Raw genomic sequence first — 23,168 nt, forward strand, 5'->3', positions numbered from 1 at the left:
GACGGGTTTGATCAGCTCCAGCTGTTCTCATTGAGAGGGGTTTGATCAGCTCCAGCTGTTCTCAATGAGAGGGGTTTAATCAGCTCCAGCTGTTCTCCATTGAGACGGGTTTGATCAGCTCCAGCTGTTCTCCATTGAGACGGGTTTAATCAGCTCCAGCTGTTCTCATTGAGACGGGTTTGATCAGCTCCAGCTGTTCTCATTGAGACTGGTTTAATCAGCTCCAGCTGTTCTCATTGAGAGGGGTTTGATCAGCTCCAGCTGTTCTCAATGAGACGGGTTTAATCAGCTCCAGCTGTTCTCATTGAGACGGGTTTGATCAGCTCCAGCTGTTCTCATTGAGACTGGTTTAATCAGCAACAGCTGTTCTCATTGAGAGGCGTTTGATCAGCTCCAGCTGTTCTCATTGAGACTGGTTTAATCAGCTCCAGCTGTTCTCCATTGAGAGGGGTTTGATCAGCTCCAGCTGTTCTCATTGAGAGGGGTTTGATCAGCTCCAGCTGCTGTTCTCAATGAGACGGGTTTAATCAGCTCCAGCTGTTCTCCATTGAGACGGGTTTAATCAGCTCCAGCTGTTCTCAGCTCCAGCTGATGACGGGTTTAATCAGCTCCAGCTGTTCTCATTGAGACGGGGGGTTTGATCAGCTCCAGCTGTTCTCAATGAGACGGGTTTAATCAGCTCCAGCTGTTCTCCATTGAGAGGGGTTTGATCAGCTCCAGCTGTTCTCATTGAGACGGGTTTGATCAGCTCCAGCTGTTCTCAATGAGACGGGTTTAATCAGCCTCAGCTGTTCTCAATGAGACGGGTTTAATCAGCTCCAGCTGTTCTCAATGAGACGGGTTTAATCAGCTCCAGCTGTTCTCAATGAGACGGGTTTAATCAGCTCCAGCTGTTCTCATTGAGACGGGTTTAATCAGCTCCAGCTGTTCTCATTGAGAGGGGTTTGATCAGCTCCAGCTGTTCTCCATTGAGACGGGTTTAATCAGCTCCAGCTGTTCTCCATTGAGAGGGGTTTAATCAGCTCCAGCTGTTCTCATTGAGACGGGTTTAATCAGCTCCAGCTGTTCTCATTGAGAGGGGTTTGATCAGCTCCAGCTGTTCTCATTGAGACGGGTTTAATCAGCTCCAGCTGTTCTCATTGAGACGGGTTTAATCAGCTCCAGCTGTTCTCATTGAGACGGGTTTGATCAGCTCCAGCTGTTCTCATTGAGACTGGTTTAATCAGCTCCAGCTGTTCTCATTGAGAGGGGTTTGATCAGCTCCAGCTGTTCTCAATGAGACGGGTTTAATCAGCTCCAGCTGTTCTCATTGAGACGGGTTTGATCAGCTCCAGCTGTTCTCATTGAGACTGGTTTAATCAGCTCCAGCTGTTCTCATTGAGAGGCGTTTGATCAGCTCCAGCTGTTCTCATTGAGACTGGTTTAATCAGCTCCAGCTGTTCTCCATTGAGAGGGGTTTGATCAGCTCCAGCTGTTCTCATTGAGAGGGGTTTGATCAGCTCCAGCTGTTCTCAATGAGACGGGTTTAATCAGCTCCAGCTGTTCTCCATTGAGACGGGTTTAATCAGCTCCAGCTGTTCTCCATTGAGACGGGGTTAATCAGCTCCAGCTGTTCTCATTGAGAGGGGTTTGATCAGCTCCAGCTGTTCTCAATGAGACGGGTTTAATCAGCTCCAGCTGTTCTCCATTGAGAGGGGTTTGATCAGCTCCAGCTGTTCTCATTGAGACGGGTTTGATCAGCTCCAGCTGTTCTCAATGAGACGGGTTTAATCAGCCTCAGCTGTTCTCAATGAGACGGGTTTAATCAGCTCCAGCTGTTCTCAATGAGACGGGTTTAATCAGCTCCAGCTGTTCTCAATGAGACGGGTTTAATCAGCTCCAGCTGTTCTCATTGAGACGGGTTTAATCAGCTCCAGCTGTTCTCATTGAGAGGGGTTTGATCAGCTCCAGCTGTTCTCCATTGAGACGGGTTTAATCAGCTCCAGCTGTTCTCCATTGAGAGGGGTTTAATCAGCTCCAGCTGTTCTCATTGAGACGGGTTTAATCAGCTCCAGCTGTTCTCATTGAGAGGGGTTTGATCAGCTCCAGCTGTTCTCATTGAGACGGGTTTAATCAGCTCCAGCTGTTCTCATTGAGACGGGTTTAATCAGCTCCAGCTGTTCTCATTGAGAGGGGTTTAATCAGCTCCAGCTGTTCTCAATGAGAGGGGTTTAATCAGCTCCAGCTGTTCTCAATGAGACGGGTTTAATCAGCTCCAGCTGTTCTCAATGAGACGGGTTTAATCAGCTCCAGCTGTTCTCATTGAGACGGGTTTAATCAGCTCCAGCTGTTCTCAATGAGAGGGGTTTAATCAGCTCCAGCTGTTCTCAATGAGACGGGTTTAATCAGCTCCAGCTGTTCTCATTGAGACGGGTTTAATCAGCTCCAGCTGTTCTCAATGAGACGGGTTTAATCAGCTCCAGCTGTTCTCATTGAGAGGGGTTTAATCAGCTCCAGCTGTTCTCATTGAGAGGGGTTTAATCAGCTCCAGCTGTTCTCATTGAGAGGGGTTTGATCAGCTCCAGCTGTTCTCATTGAGACGGGTTTGATCAGCTCCAGCTGTTCTCAATGAGACGGGTTTAATCAGCTCCAGCTGTTCTCATTGAGAGGAAGCCTTTCTCTGTTGTTGACGTCAGCAAGTCTGTTATCCAGGCCAGTACACACACACACACACACACACACACACACACACACACACACACACACACACACACACACACACACACACACACACACACACACACACACACACACACACACACACACACACACACACACTCATTGTGTCCTCTTCCTTATTATGGTGCATTCTGGGAAGTGTAGTCAGGTAGAAGGTGTTCTGTCCTGGAGGGGAGTTGGTCAGAGGGTGCAGGGCCAGGGCTGTTATGTTTGCCAGATTGATGACGAATTACACCCTCTCTCTGTCACTCTCCCTATCTCTGTTCATCTCTCTCTCTCTCTCTCTCTCTCAATCTCTCTTTCTGTCTCTCTTGCGCTCTCTCACTTTGTCTCTGTCTCTTTTTTTCTCTGTCTCCTTTTCTCTCTCTCTGTTTCTCAATTTCAATTTTAATTGAAGGGCTTAATGGCATTGGAAACATGTTAACATTGCCAAAGAAGTAGATAATAAGTAGATAATAAACAAAAGTGAAATAAACAATAAAAATGTACATTAAGAAAAAAGACATTTAAAATGTAATGTTATGTCCAAATAGTTGAAGTACAAAAGGGAAAATAAATTAGCATAAATATGAGTTGTATTTACAATGGTGTTTGTTCTTCACTGGTTGCCCTTTTCTTGTGGCAACAGGTCACAAATCTAGCTGCTGTGATGGCACACTCTGGAATTTCACCCAGTACATATGGGAGTTTATCAAAATTGGATTTGTTTTAAAATTCTTTGTGGATCTGTGTAATCTGAGGGAAATATGTGTCTCAAATATGGTCATACATTTGGCAGGAGGTTAGGAAGTGCAGCTTTCCACCTCATTTTGTGGGCAGTGAGCACATAGCCTGTCTTCTCTTGAGAGCCAAGTCTGCCTACGGTGGCCTTTCTCAATAGCAAGGCTATGCTCACTGAGTCTGTACATAGTCAAAGCTTTCCTTGAATTTGGGTCAGTCACAGTGGTCAGGTATTCTGCCGCTGTGTACTCTCTGTTTAGGGACAAATAGTCAATATTACTAAAGCAGCAATGTATACAATATACATTGTAATAAAATAATGAAGAAAAATAATATCCCCACTAGTATAATTTCTACCTCTAATATCTCTACCATCCCCACTAGTATCATTTCTACCTCTAATAACTCTACCATCCCCACTATTATAATTTATACCTCTAATATCTCTACCATTACCACTAGTATCATTTATACCTCTAATATCTCTACCATTACCCCTAGTATCATTTCTACCTCTAATATCTCTACCATCCCCACTAGTATAATTTCTACCTCTAATATCTCTACCATCCCCACTAGTATCATTTCTACCTCTAATATCTCTACCATTACCACTAGTAGCATTTATACCTCTAATATCTCTACCATTACCCCTAGTATCATTTCTACCTCTAATATCTCTACCATCCCCACTAGTATCATTTCTACCTCTAATATCTCTACCATTACCACTAGTATCATTTATACCTCTAATATCTCTACCATTACCACTAGTATAATTTCTACCTCTAATATCTCTACCATCCCCACTAGTATCATTTCTACCTCTAATATCTCTACTACCATTACCCCTAGTATCATTTCTACCTCTAATATCTCTACCATCCCCACTAGTATAATTTCTACCTCTAATATCTCTACCATCCCCACTAGTATCATTTCTACCTCTAATATCTCTACCATTACGACTAGTAGCATTTATACCTCTAATATCTCTACCATTACCCCTAGTATCATTTCTACCTCTAATATCTCTACCATCCCCACTAGTATAATTTCTACCTCTAATATCTCTACCATCCCCACTAGTATCATTTCTACCTCTAATATCTCTACTACCATTACCACTAGTATCATTTCTACCTCTAATATCTCTACCATCCCCACTAGTATCATTTCTACCTCTAATATCTCTACTACCATTACCCCTAGTATCATTTCTACCTCTAATATCTCTACCATCCCCACTAGTATCATTTCTACCTCTAATATCTCTACTACCATTACCACTAGTATCATTTCTACCTCTAATATCTCTACCATCCCCACTAGTATCATTTCTACCTCTAATATCTCTACTACCATTACCCCTAGTATCATTTCTACCTCTAATATCTCTACCATCCCCACTAGTATCATTTCTACCTCTAATATCTCTACCATCCCCACTAGTATCATTTCTACCTCTAATATCTCTACCATTACCACTAGTATCATTTCTACCTCTAATATCTCTACCATTACCACTAGTATCATTTCTACCTCTAATATCTCTACCATTACCACTAGTATCATTTCTACCTCTAATATCTCTACCATTACCACTAGTAGTATTTATACCTCTAATATCTCTACCATTACCACTAATAGTATTTCTACCTCTAATATCTCTACAACCATCACCACTAGTATCATTTATACCTCTAATATCTCTACCATTACCACTAGTAGTATTTATACCTCTAATATCTCTACCATCCCCACTAGTATAATTTCTACCTCTAATATCTCTACCATCCCCACTAGTATCATTTCTACCTCTAATATCTCTACCATTACCACTAGTATCATTTATACCTCTAATATCTCTACCATTACCACTAGTATAATTTCTACCTCTAATATCTCTACCATCCCCACTAGTATCATTTCTACCTCTAATATCTCTACCATCCCCACTAGTATCATTTCTACCTCTAATATCTCTACTACCATTACCACTAGTATCATTTCTACCTCTAATATCTCTACCATCCCCACTAGTATCATTTCTACCTCTAATATCTCTACTACCATTACCCCTAGTATCATTTCTACCTCTAATATCTCTACCATCCCCACTAGTATAATTTCTACCTCTAATATCTCTACCATCCCCACTAGTATCATTTCTACCTCTAATATCTCTACCATTACCACTAGTAGCATTTATACCTCTAATATCTCTACCATTACCCCTAGTATAATTTCTACCTCTAATATCTCTACCATCCCCACTAGTATCATTTCTACCTCTAATATCTCTACCATTACCACTAGTATCATTTCTACCTCTAATATCTCTACCATCCCCACTAGTATCATTTCTACCTCTAATATCTCTACTACCATTACCACTAGTATCATTTCTACCTCTAATATCTCTACCATCCCCACTAGTATCATTTCTACCTCTAATATCTCTACTACCATTACCCCTAGTATCATTTCTACCTCTAATATCTCTACCATCCCCACTAGTATCATTTCTACCTCTAATATCTCTACCATCCCCACTAGTATCATTTCTACCTCTAATATCTCTACCATTACCACTAGTATCATTTATACCTCTAATATCTCTACCATTACCACTAGTATCATTTCTACCTCTAATATCTCTACCATTACCACTAGTATCATTTCTACCTCTAATATCTCTACCATTACCACTAGTAGTATTTATACCTCTAATATCTCTACCATTACCACTAGTAGTATTTATACCTCTAATATCTCTACAACCATCACCACTAGTATCATTTATACCTCTAATATCTCTACCATTACCACTAGTAGTATTTATACCTCTAATATCTCTACCATTACCACTAGTAGTATTTATACCTCTAATATCTCTACAACCATCACCACTAGTATCATTTATACCTCTAATATCTCTACAACCATCACCACTAGTATAATTTATACCTCTAATATCTCTACATTACATTACATTACATTTAAGTCATTTAGCAGACGCTCTTATCCAGAGCGACTTACAAATTGGTGCATTCACCTTATGACATCCAGTGGAACAGCCACTTTACAATAGTGCATCTAAATCTTTTAAGGGGGGGGGGGTGAGAAGGATTACTTTATCCTATCCTAGGTATTCCTTAAAGAGGTGGGGTTTCAGGTGTCTCCGGAAGGTGGTGATTGACTCCGCTGTCCTGGCGTCGTGAGGGAGTTTGTTCCACCATTGGGGAGCCAGAGCAGCGAACAGTTTTGACTGGGCTGAGCGGGAACTGTACTTCCTCAGTGGTAGGGAGGCGGGCAGGCCAGAGGTGGATGAACGCAGTGCCCTTGTTTGGGTGTAGGGCCTGATCAGAGCCTGGAGGTACTGAGGTGCCGTTCCCCTCACAGCTCCGTAGGCAAGCACCATGGTCTTGTAGCGGATGCGAGCTTCAACTGGAAGCCAGTGGAGAGAGCGGAGGAGCGGGGTGACGTGAGAGAACTTGGGAAGGTTGAACACCAGACGGGCTGTGGCGTTCTGGATGAGTTGTAGGGGTTTAATGGCACAGGCAGGGAGCCCAGCCAACAGCGAGTTGCAGTAATCCAGACGGGAGATGACAAGTGCCTGGATTAGGACCTGCGCCGCTTCCTGTGTGAGGCAGGGTCGTACTCTGCGGATGTTAGTATCATTTATACCTCTAATATCTCTACCATCCCCACTAGTATCATGTATACCTCTAATATCTCTACCATTACCACTAGTAGTATTACTACCTCTAATATCTCTACCATCCCCACTAGTATCATTTCTACCTCTAATATCTCTACCATCCCCACTAGTATCATTTCTACCACTAATATCTCTACCATCCCCACTAGTATCATTTATACCTCTAATATCTCTACCATTACCACTAGTAGTATTTATACCTCTAATATCTCTACCACCATTACCACTAGTAGTATTTATACCTCTAATATCTCTACCACCATTACCACTAGTAGTATTTATACCTCTAATATCTCTACCATCCCCACTAGTATCATTTCTACCTCTAATATCTCTACCATTACCACTATTATAATTTATACCTCTAATATCTCTACTACCATCCCCACTAGTATCATTTCTACCTCTAATATCTCTACCATCCCCACTAGTATCATTTATACCTCTAATATCTCTACTACCATTACCACTAGTATCATTTATACCTCTAATATCTCTACTACCATCCCCACTAGTATCATTTATACCTCTAATATCTCTACCATCCCCACTAGTATCCCCACAATTCATATTCTCTGTTTAGGGTCACATAGTAATTTAGTCTGATTTGAGATTTTGTTTTGTTTTTTCAATGTTGTAAATAGGAGTCCTTTGATTGGTTCATGATTTTTTGTTTATTGGAATTCTTTTTTTAGAAGCAGTGCTGGTGTCAGCTTGGTTGGTGAGGTCCAACACCAGCTGACTGAGAGGGCTCGTTTCTGGGCTCAGCTCTTTGGGTTGAAGTGCTTTAAATCTGAGACTTAAATTTGGACTTGAATTTAGGTGAAGCCAAAATGTTAATTATGTTTTTTTGTATTGTCATTACTACTGGAAAGCAGCCTAATTCTGCCCTAAATGCATTAGTTGGTGTAATTCTGCCCTAAATGCATTAGTTGGTGTACTTAGTTAGTGTAATTCTGCATGTCAGACTTCAATTGGATGTTTGTCCCACATTTTAAACTCCAGTTTATTGACTGGCCCCTAAAACTCACTTCTGTAAAGAGCCATTGGTAGGATTATGCTGTGAAATATTTTAGTTGACATTCTAATGTGGAAGTTCTAATTGTGATGTTCAAATGTAGATGTAGTAATTGGGATGTTCTAAAACATTTTTTTTTAACTAGGCAAGTCAGTTGAGAACAAACTTTTATTTTCAAAGAACAGTGGGTTAACTGCCTGTTCCGGGACAGAACGACAGATTTGTACCTTGTCAGCTCGGGGATTCGAACTTGCAACGTTCTGGTTACTAGTACAACGCTCTAACCACTAGGCTACCCTGCCGCCCCAATGTTCTAATTGTGATGTTCTAATTGTGATGTTCTTATTGGGATGTTCTAATGTGGATGTAATAATTTGAATGTTCTAATTGGGATGTTCTAATGTGGATGTAATAATTTGAATGTTCTAATTGGGATGTTCTAATGTGGATGTAATAATTGGGATGTTCTAATTGTGATGTTCTAATTGGGATGTTCTAATGTGGATGTAATAATTTGAATGTTCTAATTGGGATGTTCTAATGTGGATGTAATAATTGGGATGTTCTAATTGTGATGTTCTAATTGGGATGTTCTAATGTGGATGTAATAATTTGAATGTTCTAATTGGGATGTTCTAATTGGGATGTAATAATTGGGATGTTCTAATTGTGATGTTCTAATTGGGATGTTCTAATGTGGATGTAATAATTTGAATGTTCTAATTGGGATGTTCTAATTGGGATGTAATAATTGTGATGTTCTAATTGTGATGTTCTAATTGGGATGTTCTAATTGGGATGTTCTAATGTGGATGTAATAATTGGGATGTTCTAATGTGGATGTAATAATTTGAATGTTCTAATTGGGATGTTCTAATGTGGATGTAATAATTGGGATGTTCTAATGTGGATGTAATAATTGGGATGTTCTAATGTAGATGTAATAATTGGGATGTTCTAATTGTGATGTTCTAATTGGGATATTGAATAATCTTTGAGTGCGTTCACTGCCATATTAAAGTCTCCCAGACATGGTATGGTATTTGCAGATATGGTCAGACCAAGGTATGAGTCATCTTTAGTGTGTTCAATTATGCTGTTGTTAAAGGTGAATTTATATATATATATATTTTTTTTTCTTCTGGAAAATCAAGATTTTAGGTGGGTTTTTTTTATTTTCTGCCAGGGCCCAATATTACACTGTTATGGTTGTGTTGAAGACCTTTGGTCGGTGATAGTAGAACCAAATCATGTCCCTCTCTCTCTTTCTGTCTCTGTTTATAGCTAGGAGCCACAGAGAAACAGACTGGCGGCCTGGATTGTGAATCACAGTGTGTGTGTGTGTGTGTTGCAAAAAATGACAAACAAATCGAACTAAATGATTGGATGTTATTTATCTTTGTGTAGTATAAGATTATTAAATACATCAATCAATGTACATGTAAAACAACAATTCCCAAAAAACAACCTGCAGTAGAGGATGCTGGGAAAAAAGTGAATTTGTTATCATAACTTCAAAATAGAGTTGATGGGATTTCTTATTTAGTTCTGAGTCAGTACCACAACCATTTTAAAAGTAATAATAACTTATCTTTGACTTTGAGTTCAACTTACTAGAAGTACTTGAGTTAAAAATGAGGGTTTGTGTGTGCGTATCTGTGCCAATGTGTGTGTGTGTGTGTGTGTGTGTGTGTGTGTGTGTGTGTGTGTGTGTGTGTGTGTGTGTGTGTGTGTGTGTGTGTGTGTGTGTGTGTGTGTGTGTGTGTGTGTGTGTGTGTGTGTGTGTGTGTGTGTGTGCGTGCGTGTGTGTGTCTCTGTGTGTGTAGGTATAGATGGTCTGTGCTGAGCCGGGCTGGGTTAGTGAAGTGTACTGACCTGAATTGGAAGGTGTGTGTGACAGTTAGCAGGGCAGATTGAAGTGGGAGTCTGAGAGGCAGGCAGCAGGACATGGGAAGTCTAGAGGTGGACTGACCTAATGAAAGTAGACTGAGAGGCAGGCAGCAGGACATGGGAAGTCTAGAGGTGGACTGACCTAATGAAAGTAGACTGAGAGGCAGGCAGCAGGACATGGGAAGTCTAGAGGTGGACTGACCTAATGAAAGTAGACTGAGAGGCAGGCAGCAGGACATGGGAAGTCTAGAGGTGGACTGACCTAATGAAAGTAGACTGAGAGGCAGGCAGCAGGACATGGGAAGTCTAGAGGTGGACTGACCTAATGAAAGTAGACTGAGAGGCAGGCAGTAGGACATGGGAAGTCTAGAGGTGGACTGACCTAATGAAAGTAGACTGAGAGGCAGGCAGCAGGACATGGGAAGTCTAGAGGTGGACTGACCTAATGAAAGTAGACTGAGAGGCAGGCAGTAGGACATGGGAAGTCTAGAGGTGGACTGACCTAATGAAAGTAGACTGAGAGGCAGGCAGCAGGACATGGTAAGTCTAGAGGTGGACTGACCTAATGAAAGTAGACTGAGAGGCAGGCAGCAGGACATGGGAAGTCTAGAGGTGGACTGACCTAATGAAAGTAGACTGAGAGGCAGGTAGCAGGACATGGTAAGTCTAGAGGTGGACTGACCTAATGAAAGTAGACTGAGAGGCAGGCAGCAGGACATGGGAAGTCTAGAGGTGGACTGACCTAATGAAAGTAGACTGAGAGGCAGGCAGCAGGACATGGGAAGTCTAGAGGTGGACTGACCTAATGAAAGTAGACTGAGAGGCAGGTAGCAGGACATGGTAAGTCTAGAGGTGGACTGACCTAATGAAAGTAGACTGAGAGGCAGGCAGCAGGACATGGGAAGTCTAGAGGTGGACTGACCTAATGAAAGTAGACTGAGAGGCAGGCAGCAGGACATGGGAAGTCTAGAGGTGGACTGACCTAATGAAAGTAGACTGAGAGGCAGGCAGCAGGACATGGGAAGTCTAGAGGTGGACTGACCTAATGAAAGTAGACTGAGAGGCAGGCAGCAGGACATGGGAAGTCTAGAGGTGGACTGACCTAATGAAAGTAGACTGAGAGGCAGGCAGCAGGACATGGGAAGTCTAGAGGTGGACTGACCTAATGAAAGTAGACTGAGAGGCAGGCAGCAGGACATGGGAAGTCTAGAGGTGGACTGACCTAATGAAAGTAGACTGAGAGGCAGGCAGCAGGACATGGGAAGTCTAGAGGTGGACTGACCTAATGAAAGTAGACTGAGAGGCAGGCAGCAGGACATGGGAAGTCTAGAGGTGGACTGACCTAATGAAAGTAGACTGAGAGGCAGGTAGCAGGACATGGGAAGTCTAGAGGTGGACTGACCTAATGAAAGTAGACTGAGAGGCAGGCAGCAGGACATGGGAAGTCTAGAGGTGGACTGACCTAATGAAAGTAGACTGAGAGGCAGGTAGCAGGACATGGGAAGTCTAGAGGTGGACTGACCTAATGAAAGTAGACTGAGAGGCAGGCAGCAGGACATGGGAAGTCTAGAGTGGACTGACCTAATGAAAGTAGACTGAGAGGCAGGCAGCAGGACATGGGAAGTCTAGAGGTGGACTGACCTAATGAAAGTAGACTGAGAGGCAGGCAGCAGGACATGGGAAGTCTAGAGGTGGACTGACCTAATGAAAGTAGACTGAGAGGCAGGCAGCAGGACATGGGAAGTCTAGAGGTGGACTGACCTAATGAAAGTAGACTGAGAGGCAGGCAGTAGGACATGGGAAGTCTAGAGGTGGACTGACCTAATGAAAGTAGACTGAGAGGCAGGCAGCAGGACATGGGAAGTCTAGAGGTGGACTGACCTAATGAAAGTAGACTGAGAGGCAGGCAGCAGGACATGGGAAGTCTAGAGGTGGACTGACCTAATGAAAGTAGACTGAGAGGCAGGCAGCAGGACATGGGAAGTCTAGAGGTGGACTGACCTAATGAAAGTAGACTGAGAGGCAGGCAGTAGGACATGGGAAGTCTAGAGGTGGACTGACCTAATGAAAGTAGCCTGGAGGCAGAATTACACATCATTCACTAGCCAGTGACTTTCAGGTAGGGTCGCAAAATTCTGGTAATTTTCCCAAAATAATGGGGGTGGTTTCTTCTGTGTAGGCTAGTGAAAGCACCGAGGGCCTCTCTCTCAGAGCACCGAGGGCCTCTCTCTCAGAGCACCGAGGGCCTCTCTCTCAGAGCACCGAGGGCCTCTCTCTCAGAGCACCTATTGACATAGTATATTAGCTCAAAAACATTTTTTAGCGACAAAATTACATGTTAATCAGTTGTTTATGGTGATTTCAGATAATAGTGGGGGGACAGAAAGCATAAATTGCTCCAAACCTTAATCTGTTAGTGGGCTGGTAGATTCTCAGTCTGCCCAGTGGCTCAGCTCAGGTGGTAGGATCTCAGTCTGCCCAGTGGCTCAGCTCAGGTGCCTACACACACACCATTTGACGTTGACACAGACACACACACACACATTAACAGATGGCCACTCAGTTTATAGAAGTAATCTCAGACAGATTCAACTCAGAGAGGCCCGGTTCCTGAGTTCCAGCAGATTGTCATTCAGAATGGAAAATGAATATGTTCATGCATCGATTCGTTCTCCTAATCAAGTCGAATCACACAGAGTCATTTCAAACTGAAGCGTATGGTTCCTATATGGGATCAGAGCCCATGTACCGGCATCCATATCCAATCCTTCATGAAAGGAGAGATGCACATCCCTAATGTTTATAGAGGATAGCATCTTCACTGGCTTCAGTGCGCGCGTGTGTGTGTGTGTGTGTGTGTGTGCGTGCGTGCGTGCGTGCGTGTGTGCGTGTGTGTGTGTGGTAAACAGTCATGGTCTGCTGTTGGGTTTGAGCCTAACGCTTCATGCCTTAGTATTGATGTCATTGTGACGACGTAACTGCTGGGGTTCAGTCTAAATTAGCTCCCTTGGTGAGGTTTGGAATGTTTAAAACAACATACACAGCCTCCTCTTCATCAGACACACTACAGCCTGCTCTTCATCAGACACACTACAGCCTCCTCTTCATCAGACACACTACAGCCTCCTCTTCATCAGACACACTGCCTTCTCCTCTTCATCTGACACACTACAGCCTCCTCTTCATCAGACACACTACAGCCTCCTCTTCATTATCTTAACATGTTACAAAGAGAAGAGAAACATTTTTTTTTTAAATATATCTTGGCACGCAGGTCTTTAGTTTGTAAACATTTTCATACTATTGGATTCTAATTAAATGTAAATGCGATTTAGTCCATTTTTGGGAACATCGTAAATGTGTCAAGTTACTTAAAACATTAGGAAATGACCTATGACCTATAACCTATAACCTATTTCAATGATGTTGTTATTCTATACAGTGTTGTCTGTCCATAATGTCATTTTCCACACACAGCATGTTCCCTGTTGTAATGTTGTTATGGTTTCTATTGCCTTCATTAAGTTGACAGTTGATGGCAGTACGGAGCAGCCTACCTTTTCAGGTTCTGCTGCCACACGGTCACTCTATACATACACCTGTGTTTTCCTATGGTTTTCTACTGCCTTTGTTGTGATGAGCACATGAACTCTGTGACCATGTGTCCTAACTGGTTTCCTTGTTTCCTTGTCTCCTTCTCCACTACAGTGTAACTCATTGTTTTGTCTTCTTCTTTCAGATGACACGTCATCAGGCAGTAGGGTGAGTTACCTCCTGACTGACTGCCTGGCTGACTGGTTGGCTGACTGACTATCTGACTGGCTGGCTGGCTATCTGGCTGACTGACTATCTGACTGGCTGTCTGACTGACTGGCTGGCTGACTGGCTGGCTATCTGGCTGACTGACTATCTGACTGGCTGGCTGACTATCTGACTGACTGACTATCTGACTGGCTGTCTGACTGACTGACTGGCTGGCTGACTGGTTGGCTGACTGACTATCTGACTGGCTGGCTGGCTATCTGGCTGACTGACTATCTGACTGGCTGGCTGACTATCTGACTGACTGACTGGCTGGCTGACTGGCTGGCTATCTGGCTGACTGACTATCTGACTGGCTGGCTGGCTATCTGGCTGACTGACTATCTGACTGGCTGGCTGGCTATCTGGCTGACTGACTATCTGACTGGCTGTCTGACTGACTGGCTGGCTGACTGGTTGGCTGACTGACTATCTGACTGGCTGGCTGGCTATCTGGCTGACTGACTATCTGACTGGCTGGCTGACTATCTGACTGACTGACTGGCTGACTGCTGGCTGGCTATCTGGCTGACTGACTATCTGACTGGCTGGCTGGCTATCTGGCTGACTGACTATCTCTGACTGACTGGCTGGCTGGCTATCTGGCTGACTGACTATCTGACTGACTGACTGACTGGCTGGCTGGCTGACTGGCTGGCTGACTGACTGGCTGTGGCTGGCTATCTGGACTGACTATCTGACTGGCTGGCTGACTATCTGACTGACTGACTGGCTGGCTGACTGGTTGGCTGACTGACTATCTGACTGGCTGGCTGGCTATCTGGCTGACTGACTATCTGACTGACTGACTGGCTGGCTGACTGGTTGGCTGACTGACTATCTGACTGGCTGGCTGGCTATCTGGCTGACTGACTATCTGACTGGCTGGCTGACTGACTGACTATCTGACTGGCTGGCTGGCTATCTGGCTGGCTGGCTATCTGGCTGACTGACTATCTGACTGGCTGGCTGACTATCTGACTGGCTGGCTATCTGGCTGACTGACTATCTGACTGGCTGGCTGACTATCTGACTGACTGACTGGCTGGCTATCTGGCTGACTGGCTGGCTGACTGACTATCTGACTGGCTGGCTGGCTATCTGGCTGACTGGTTGGCTGACTGACTATCTGACTGGCTGGCTGGCTATCTGGCTGACTGACTATCTGACTGGCTGGCTATCTGGCTGACTGACTATCTGACTGGCTGGCTATCTGGCTGACTGACTGTCTGTGTCTGTCTGAATTGATATCATTATATTCAAAGTGCTAACGGCTGGCCTGGTTATCTGGATTCTGACTATCTGTGATGGTATCTGGATGGTACTGACTGATACCTGATGGTACCTGGCTGGTACCTGACTGATACCTGGGATGGACCTGACTGTCTGTGTCTGTCTGATGATATCATTATATTCTGGGATGGTACCTGGGATGATACCTGGGATGGTACCTGGGATTGATACCTGTGATGGTACCTGGGATGGTACCTGGGATGGTACCTGGGATGGTACCTGGGATGATACCTGGGATGGTACCTGGGATGGTACCTGGGATGGTACCTGGGATGGTACCTGGGATGATACCTGGGATGGTACCTGGGATGGTACCTGTGATGGTACCTGGGATGGTACCTGGGATGGTACCTGGGATGGTACCTGGGATGGTACCTGGGATGGTACCTGGGATGGTACCTGGGATGGTACCTGGGATGGTACCTGGGATGATACCTGGGATGGTACCTGGGATGGTACCTGTGATGGTACCTGGGATGGTACCTGGGATGGTACCTGTGGGGGAACTTGGAACAATAAGATCCTCTGTGAAGAATTTAAATAGTTTGGGGTCTACTTAGTTTAAGACACAGATGAAGACTCCGTATTTTAATGTATTAATTTTAATAATTTAATTCAACATGTTTTAACTATCCTTTGCTTTGTTTTCAGTTTTGTTTTTACTTTAGAAAGAAAATCCCATATATAGTCTGTCTATTGAGTTGATTAAACATTGACTGAACTCAAATAAAATACAATTTTACACTCAGTTTGGTCAGAACTCGGGAGTCCGCTGTTTATGTAAGCAATGATCACATGGTACAGAGAAAGAGAGAGGTAGAGGTAGAAAGAAAGATGTAGAGAGAGAGAGGTAGAGAGGTAGAGAGAGAGGTAGAGAGAGAGAGGTAGAGAGAGAGAGGTAGAGAATGAGAGGTAGAGAATGAGAGGTAGAGAGAAAGAGAGAGGTAGAGAGAAAGAGAGAGGTAGAGAGAAAGAGAGAGGTAGAGGTAGAAAGAGAGACGTAGAGAGTGAGAGGTAGAAAGAAAGGTAGAGAGAGAGAGGGGTAGAGAGGTAGAGAGAGAGAGAGGTAGAGAGAGAGAGGTAGAGAATGAGAGGTAGAGAGAATGAGAGGTAGAGAGAAAGAGAGAGGTAGAGAGAAAGAGAGGTAGAGAGAAAGAGAGAGGTAGAGAGAAAGAGAGAGGTAGAGAGAAAGAGAGAGGTAGAGGTAGAAAGAAAGATGTAGAGGTAGAGGTAGAGAGAGAAGATGTAGAGAAGAGAGGTAGAGAGAGGTAGAGAGAAAGAGAGAGGTAGAGAGAAAGAGAGAGGTAGAGAGAAAGAGAGAGGTAGAGAGAAAGAGAGAGGTAGAGAGAAAGAGAGAGGTAGAGAGAAAGAGAGAGGTAGAGGTAGAAAGAGAGGTAGAGAGTGAGAGGTAGAAAGAGAGGTAGAGAGAGAGAGGGGTAGATAGAAAGAGAGAGAGAGAATGAGAGAGGTAGAGAGAAGGCTCATCCTGTAATATACAAGGTCTGAGGTCATCTGCCTTTGGCCTAAAGAGCAGGAACCTGGACTTCACCAAAGAAATCGGAAATACAGACATTGTCATCCTATAAGAAACATGGTATGGAGGAGATGGACCCACTGGTTGCCCTCTAGGTTACAGCGAGCTGGTCCCATCCACCAAACTACCAGGTGGGTGGTATAGAGGAGATGGACCCACTGGTTGCCCTCTAGGTTACAGAGAGCTGGTAGTCCAATCCACCAAACTACCAGGTGGGTGGTATAGAGGAGATGGACCCACTGGTTGCCCTCTAGGTTACAGAGAGCTGGTAGTCCCATCCACCACACTACTAGGTGGGTGGTATAGAGGAGACGGACCCACTGGTTGCCCTCTAGGTTACAGAGAGCTGGTCCCATCCACTACACTACCAGGTGGGTGGTATAGAGGAGATGGACCCACTGGTTGCCCTCTAGGTTACAGAGAGCTGGTAGTCCCATCCACCAAACTACCAGGTGGGTGGTATAGAGGAGATGGACCCACTGGTTGCCCTCTAGGTTACAGAGAGCTGGTCCCATCCACCAAACTACCAGGTGGGTGGTATAGAGGAGATGGACCCACTGGTTGCCCTCTAGGTTACAGAGAGCTGGTCCCATCCACCAAACTACCAGGTGGGTGGTATAGAGGAGATGGACCCACTGGTTGTCCTCTAGGTTACAGAGAGCTGGTAGTCCCATCCACCACACTACCAGGTGGGTGGTATAGAGGAAATGGACCCACTGGTTGCCCTCTAGGTTACAGAGAGCTGGTCCCATCCACCACACTACCAGGTGGGTGGTATAGAGGAGACAGACCCACTGGTTGTCCTCTAGGTTACAGAGAGCTGGTCCCATCCACCACACTACCAGGTGGGTGGTATAGAGGAGACGGACCCACTGGTTGCCCTCAAGGTTACAGAGAGCTGGTAGTCCCATCCACCACACTACCAGGTGGTTGGTATAGAGGAGATAGACCCACTGGTTGCCCTCTAGGTTACAGAGATCTGGTAGTCCCATCCACCACACTACCAGGTGGTTGGTATAGAGGAGATGGACCCACTGGTTGCCCTCTAGGTTACAGAGAGCTGGTAGTCCCATCCACCAAACTACCAGGTGGGTGGTATAGAGGAGACAGACCCACTGGTTGCCCTCTAGGTTACAGAGAGCTGGTCCCATCCACCAAACTACCAGGTGGGTGGTATAGAGGAGACGGACCCACTGGTTGTACAACTAGGTTACAGAGATCTGGTAGTCCCATCCACCACACTACCAGGTGTGAAACATGGTATAGAGGAGACAGACCCACTGGTTGCCCTCTAGGTTACAGAGAGCTGGTCCCATCCACCACACTACCAGGTGGGTGGTATAGAGGAGATGGACCCACTGGTTGCCCTCTAGGTTACAGAGAGCTGGTCCCATCCACCAAACTACCAGGTGGGTGGTATAGAGGAGACGGACCCACTCCTCTAGGTTACAGAGATGGTCCCATCCAAACTACCAGGTGGGTGGTGTAGAGAGAACACTTTTATAGGTTTGGTCCCATCCACCAAACTACCAGGTGTGAAAAGGGGAAGGGACTCAGGGGGTTTGTCTTTGGTTATAGAGCAGAAAATGGCTCTATTACATTAATCAAAACAGGAACATTTTATATTTGGCTAGAAATTCTAAAGTAAATGGTCTCCCCACTAGAATCCCCATACTTTAATGAAGACAGCTTCTCCATCCTGGAGGGGAAATCAAACATTTGCAGGCCCAGGGACATGTACTAGTCTGTGGTGACCTAAATGCCAGAACCGGACAAGAACCTGACACCCTCAGCACACAGGGGGACAAACACCTACCTGGAGGTGACAGCATTCCCTCCCCCATATGCCCCCCTAGGCACAACTACGACAACATAACCAACAAAAACGGGTCACAACTCCTGCAGCTCTTTCGCACGCTGGGTATGTACATAGTCAATGGTAGGCTTCGAGGGGACTCCTCTGGTAGGTACACCTATAGCTCTGTTACACCCTGGGTATGTACATAGTCAATGGTAGGCTTCGAGGGGACTCCTCTGGTAGGTTCACCTATAGCTCTGTTACACGCTAGGTATGTACATAGTCAATGGTAGGCTTCGAGGGGACTCCTCTGGTAGGTTCACCTATAGCTCATCTCTTGGCAGTGGTACTATAGACTACATTATCATGGACTTAAACCCAGAGTCTCAAATCAAAATCAAATCAAATTGTATTGGTCACATACACATGTTTAGCAGATGTTATTGCAGGTGTAGTGAAATGCTTGAGTCTCTGAGGGTTCACAATCAGCCCAACGCCCCTATCAGATCACAGCAAAATCACAGTCTACTTGAATAGAGCAATACTCAATCATGAGACATCAAAGCCAAAGGAACTTTATAATATTATAATATTAAGAAATGCCAAGGAAAGTACTTCCAAGACAAAACGTTCCACTGTAATAGTGAAGGTGTAAACTTGGCAGTATAGAATCTTAACAGTATATTTGACCTCTCAGCTTCCCTATCAAATCAAAACATTTCCAACAGAAACCGAAGATAATGAACAACAATGACAAATGGTTTTAACAAGAATGCAAAAACGTAAGAAAGAAATTAAGAAACCTGTCCAACTAAAAACATAGAGACCCTGAAAACCTGAGTCTACGCCTTCACTACGTTGAATCACAGAAACAATACAGAAATACACTACGGAAAAAGAAGGAACAGCACGTCAGAAATCAGCTCAATTTAATTGAAGAATCCATAGACTCCAACCACTTCTGCTAAAAATTGGAAAACACTAAACAGACAACAACAACACAAAGAACTATCTATCCAAAATGGAGATGTCTGGGTCAACCACTTCTCCAATCTGTTTGGCCCTGTAATGAAGAACAAAGAGCAAAAACATATACATGATCAAATACAAATCTTAGAATCAACTATTAAATACTACCAGAACCCACTGGATTCTCCAATTACATTGAATGAACTACAGGACTAATACGAACTCACCTGTGGTGTTGATGGTTTCCTCAAATTAAATTATAAAATATACAGACCGCAAATTCCAATTGGCTATACTAAAACTCTTTAACATCATCCTTAGCTCTGGCATCTTCCCCAATATTTGGAACCAAGGACTGATCACCCCAAATCCACAAAAGTGGAGACAAATTTGACCCCAATAACTTGGGAAAATCCTCTGCATTATCATTAACAGCAGACTCGTACATTTCCTCAATGAAAACAATGTACTGAGCAAATGTCAAATTGGCTTTTTACCAAATTACCGTACAACAGACCACGTATTTACCCTGCACACCCTAATTGACAACCAAACAAACCAAAACAAAGGCAAAGTCTTCTCATGCTTTGTTGATTTCAATAAATCCTTCGACATCAATCTGGCATGAGGGTCTGATATACAAACTGATGGAAAGTGGTGTTGGGGGTAAAACATACAACATTATAAAATCCATGTACACAAACAACAAGTATGCGGTTAAAATGGGCAAAAAACACACATTTCTTCACACAGGGTCGTGGGGTGAGACAGGGATGCAGCTTAAGCCCCACCCTCTTCGACATATATATCAACGAATTGGCGCGGGCACTAGAATGCTATTTGGCCCTAAACAGTACACAGCGGCAGAATACCTGACCACTGTGACTGACCCAAACTTAAGGAAATCTTTGACTATGTACAGACTCAGTGAGCATAGCCTTGCTATTGAGAAAGGCCACCGTAGGCAGACATGGCTCTCAAGAGAAGACAGGCTATGTGCTCACTGCCCACAAAATGAGGTGGAAACTGAGCTGCACTTCCTAACCTCCTGCCCAATGTATGACCATATTAGAGAGACATATTTCCCTCAGATTACACAGATCCACAAAGAATTCGAAAACAAATCCAATTTTGATAAACTCCCATATCAACTTGGTGAAATTCCACAGTGTGCCATCACAGCAGCAAGATTTGTGATCTGTTGCCACGAGAAAAGGGCAACCAGTGAAGACCAAACACCATTGTAAATACAACCCATATTTATGCTTATTTATTTTATCTTGTGTCCTTTAACCATTTGTTAATACACTGTATATATATAATATGACATCTGTAATGTCTTTATTGTTTTGAAACTTCTGTATGTTTCCTGTTAATTTTAATTGTTTATTTCACTTTTGTATATTATCTACCTCACTTGCTTTGGCAATGTTAACACATGTTTCCCATGCCAATAAAGCCCCTTGAACTGAATTGAATTGAGAGAGATCAGAACATGATGATTCTTCATATTTCACCCATTATTCTGTGTGGATCTGTGTAATCTGAGGGAATCTGTCTCTCTCTCTCTCCATCATCCTGTTCTGACCTCTCTCTCTCTCTCTCTCCATCATCCTGTTCTGACCTCTGTCTCTCTCTCTCTCTCCCTCTGTCTCTCTCTCTCCATCATCCTGTTCTGACCTCTGTCTCTCTCTCTCTCCATTATCCTGTTCTGACCTCTGTCTCTCTCTCTCTCTCTCCATCATCCTGTTCTGACCTCTGTCTCTCTCTCTCTCCATTATCCTGTTCTGACCTCTGTCTCTCTCTCTCTCTCCATCATCCTGTTCTGACCTCTGTCTCTCTCTCTCTCTCTCTCCATCATCCTGTTCTGACCTCTGTCTCTCTCTCTCTCCATTATCCTGTTCTGACCTCTGTCTCTCTGTCTCTCTCTCCATCATCCTGTTCTGACCTCTGTCTCTCTCTCTCTCCATCATCCTGTTCTGACCTCTGTCTCTCTCTCTCTCCATTATCCTGTTCTGACCTCTGTCTCTCTCTCTCTCTCCATCATCCTGTTCTGACCTCTGTCTCTCTCTCTCTCCATTATCCTGTTCTGACCTCTGTCTCTCTCTCTCTCTCCATCATCCTGTTCTGACCTCTGTCTCTCTCTCTCTCTCCATCATCCTGTTCTGACCTCTGTCTCTCTCTCGCTCCATCGTCCTGTTCTGACCTCTCTCTCTCTCTCTCTCCATCATCCTGTTCTGACCTCTCTCTCTCCGTCTCTCTCTCCATCATCCTGTTCTGACCTCTCTCTCTCCGTCTCCTCTCCATCGTCCTGTTCTGACCTCTCTCTCTCTCTCTCTCTCTCCACCGTCCTGTTCTGACCTCTGTCTCTCTCTCTCTCCATCGTCCTGTTCTGACCTCTGTCTCTCTCTCTCCATCGTCCTGTTCTGACCTCTGTCTCTCTCTCTCCATCGTCCTGTTCTGACCTTTGTCTCTCTCTCTCCATCCCTGTTCTGACCTCTGTCTCTCTCTCTCCATCGTCCTGTTCTGACCTCTGTCTCTCTCTCTCCATCATCCTGTTCTGACCTCTCTCTCTCTGTCTCTCTCTCCATCGTCCTGTTCTGACTCTCTCTCTCTCTCTCTCTCTCTCCATCATCCTGTTCTGACCTCTCTCTCTCTCTCTCTCCATCGTCCTGTTCTGACCTCTCTCTCTCTCTCCATCGTCCTGTTCTGACCTCTCTCTCTCTCTCTCTCTCCATCGTCCTGTTCTGACCTCTCTCTCTCTCTCTCTCCATCGTCCTGTTCTGACCTCTGTCTCTCTCTCTCTCCATCGTCCTGTTCTGACCTCTGTCTCTCTCTCTCTCTCCATCGTCCTGTTCTGACCTCTCTCTCTCTCTCTCCATCATCCTGTTCTGACCTGTCTCTCTCTCTCCATTGTCCTGTTCTGACCTCTGTCTCTCTCTCCATCGTCCTGTTCTGACCTCTGTCTCTCTCTCCATCGTCCTGTTCTGACCTCTGTCTCTCTCTCTCCATCGTCCTGTTCTGACCTCTGTCTCTCTCTCTCCATCGTCCTGTTCTGACCTCTGTGTCTCTCTCTCCATCATCCTGTTCTGACCTCTGTCTCTCTCTCTCCATCGTCCTGTTCTGACCTCTGTCTCTCTCTCTCCATCGTCCTGTTCTGACCTCTGTCTCTCTCTCTCCATCGTCCTGTTCTGACCTCTGTCTCTCTCTCTCCATCATCCTGTTCTGACCTCTGTCTCTCTCTCTCTCCATCATCCTGTTCTGACTCTCTCTCTCTCCATCATCCTGTTCTGACCTCTGTCTCTCTCTCTCCATCGTCCTGTTCTGACCTCTGTCTCTCTCTCTCCATCATCCTGTTCTGTTCTGTCTCTCTCTCTCTCTCTCTCCATCATCCTGTTCTGACCTCTGTCTCTCTCTCTCTCTCTCTCCATCGTCCTGTTCTGACCTCTGTCTCTCTCTCCGTCTCTCTCTCCATCGTCCTGTTCTGACATCTGTCTCTCTCTCTCCATCATCCTGTTCTGACCTCTGTCTGTCTGTCTGTCTCTCTCTCTCCATCATCCTGTTCTGACCTCTGTCTGTCTGTCTCTCTCTCTCCATCATCCTGTTCTGACCTCTGTCTCTCTCTCTCTCTCCATCATCCTGTTCTGACCCTCTCTCTCTCTCCATCATCCTGTTCTGACCTCTGTCTCTCTCTCTCTCCATC

At 44.6% G+C, this 23,168-nt stretch overlaps 1 protein-coding gene and 2 long non-coding RNA genes across 6 annotated transcripts in view; all 3 read left to right on the forward strand.

Annotated features, from left to right (window-relative positions):
* pde10a (phosphodiesterase 10A) overlaps nt 1-23,168 on the forward strand; it is a 153,851-nt gene that overhangs the window by 13,962 nt on the left and 116,721 nt on the right. Inside the window, 1 exon segment of the mRNA XM_052494196.1 lies at nt 13,810-13,832. Within this exon segment, the coding sequence (XP_052350156.1) occupies nt 13,810-13,832 (23 nt within the window).
* Nucleotides 10,309-12,093, forward strand: LOC127915180 (uncharacterized). Of its 3 annotated transcripts, none has more exons than XR_008090468.1 (4): nt 10,309-10,382; nt 10,743-10,862; nt 10,923-11,402; nt 11,882-12,093. It is a non-coding gene; the product is annotated as an uncharacterized LOC127915180 (long non-coding RNA). The 3 variants fall into 3 exon arrangements; XR_008090467.1 differs by lacking the exon at nt 10,309-10,382 and adding an exon at nt 10,429-10,502; XR_008090475.1 differs by lacking the exon at nt 10,309-10,382 and adding an exon at nt 10,615-10,682.
* On the forward strand, nt 16,090-17,418 carry LOC127915187 (uncharacterized). 2 transcript variants are annotated; one of them, XR_008090498.1, is made up of 3 exons: nt 16,090-16,144; nt 16,433-16,910; nt 17,151-17,418. It is a non-coding gene; the product is annotated as an uncharacterized LOC127915187 (long non-coding RNA). The 2 variants fall into 2 exon arrangements; XR_008090494.1 differs by lacking the exon at nt 16,090-16,144 and adding an exon at nt 16,299-16,362.

The sequence above is a fragment of the Oncorhynchus keta genome, chromosome 3 (genome assembly GCF_023373465.1).
Source record: "Oncorhynchus keta strain PuntledgeMale-10-30-2019 chromosome 3, Oket_V2, whole genome shotgun sequence".
In the NCBI taxonomy this organism is placed as follows: domain Eukaryota; kingdom Metazoa; phylum Chordata; class Actinopteri; order Salmoniformes; family Salmonidae; genus Oncorhynchus; species Oncorhynchus keta.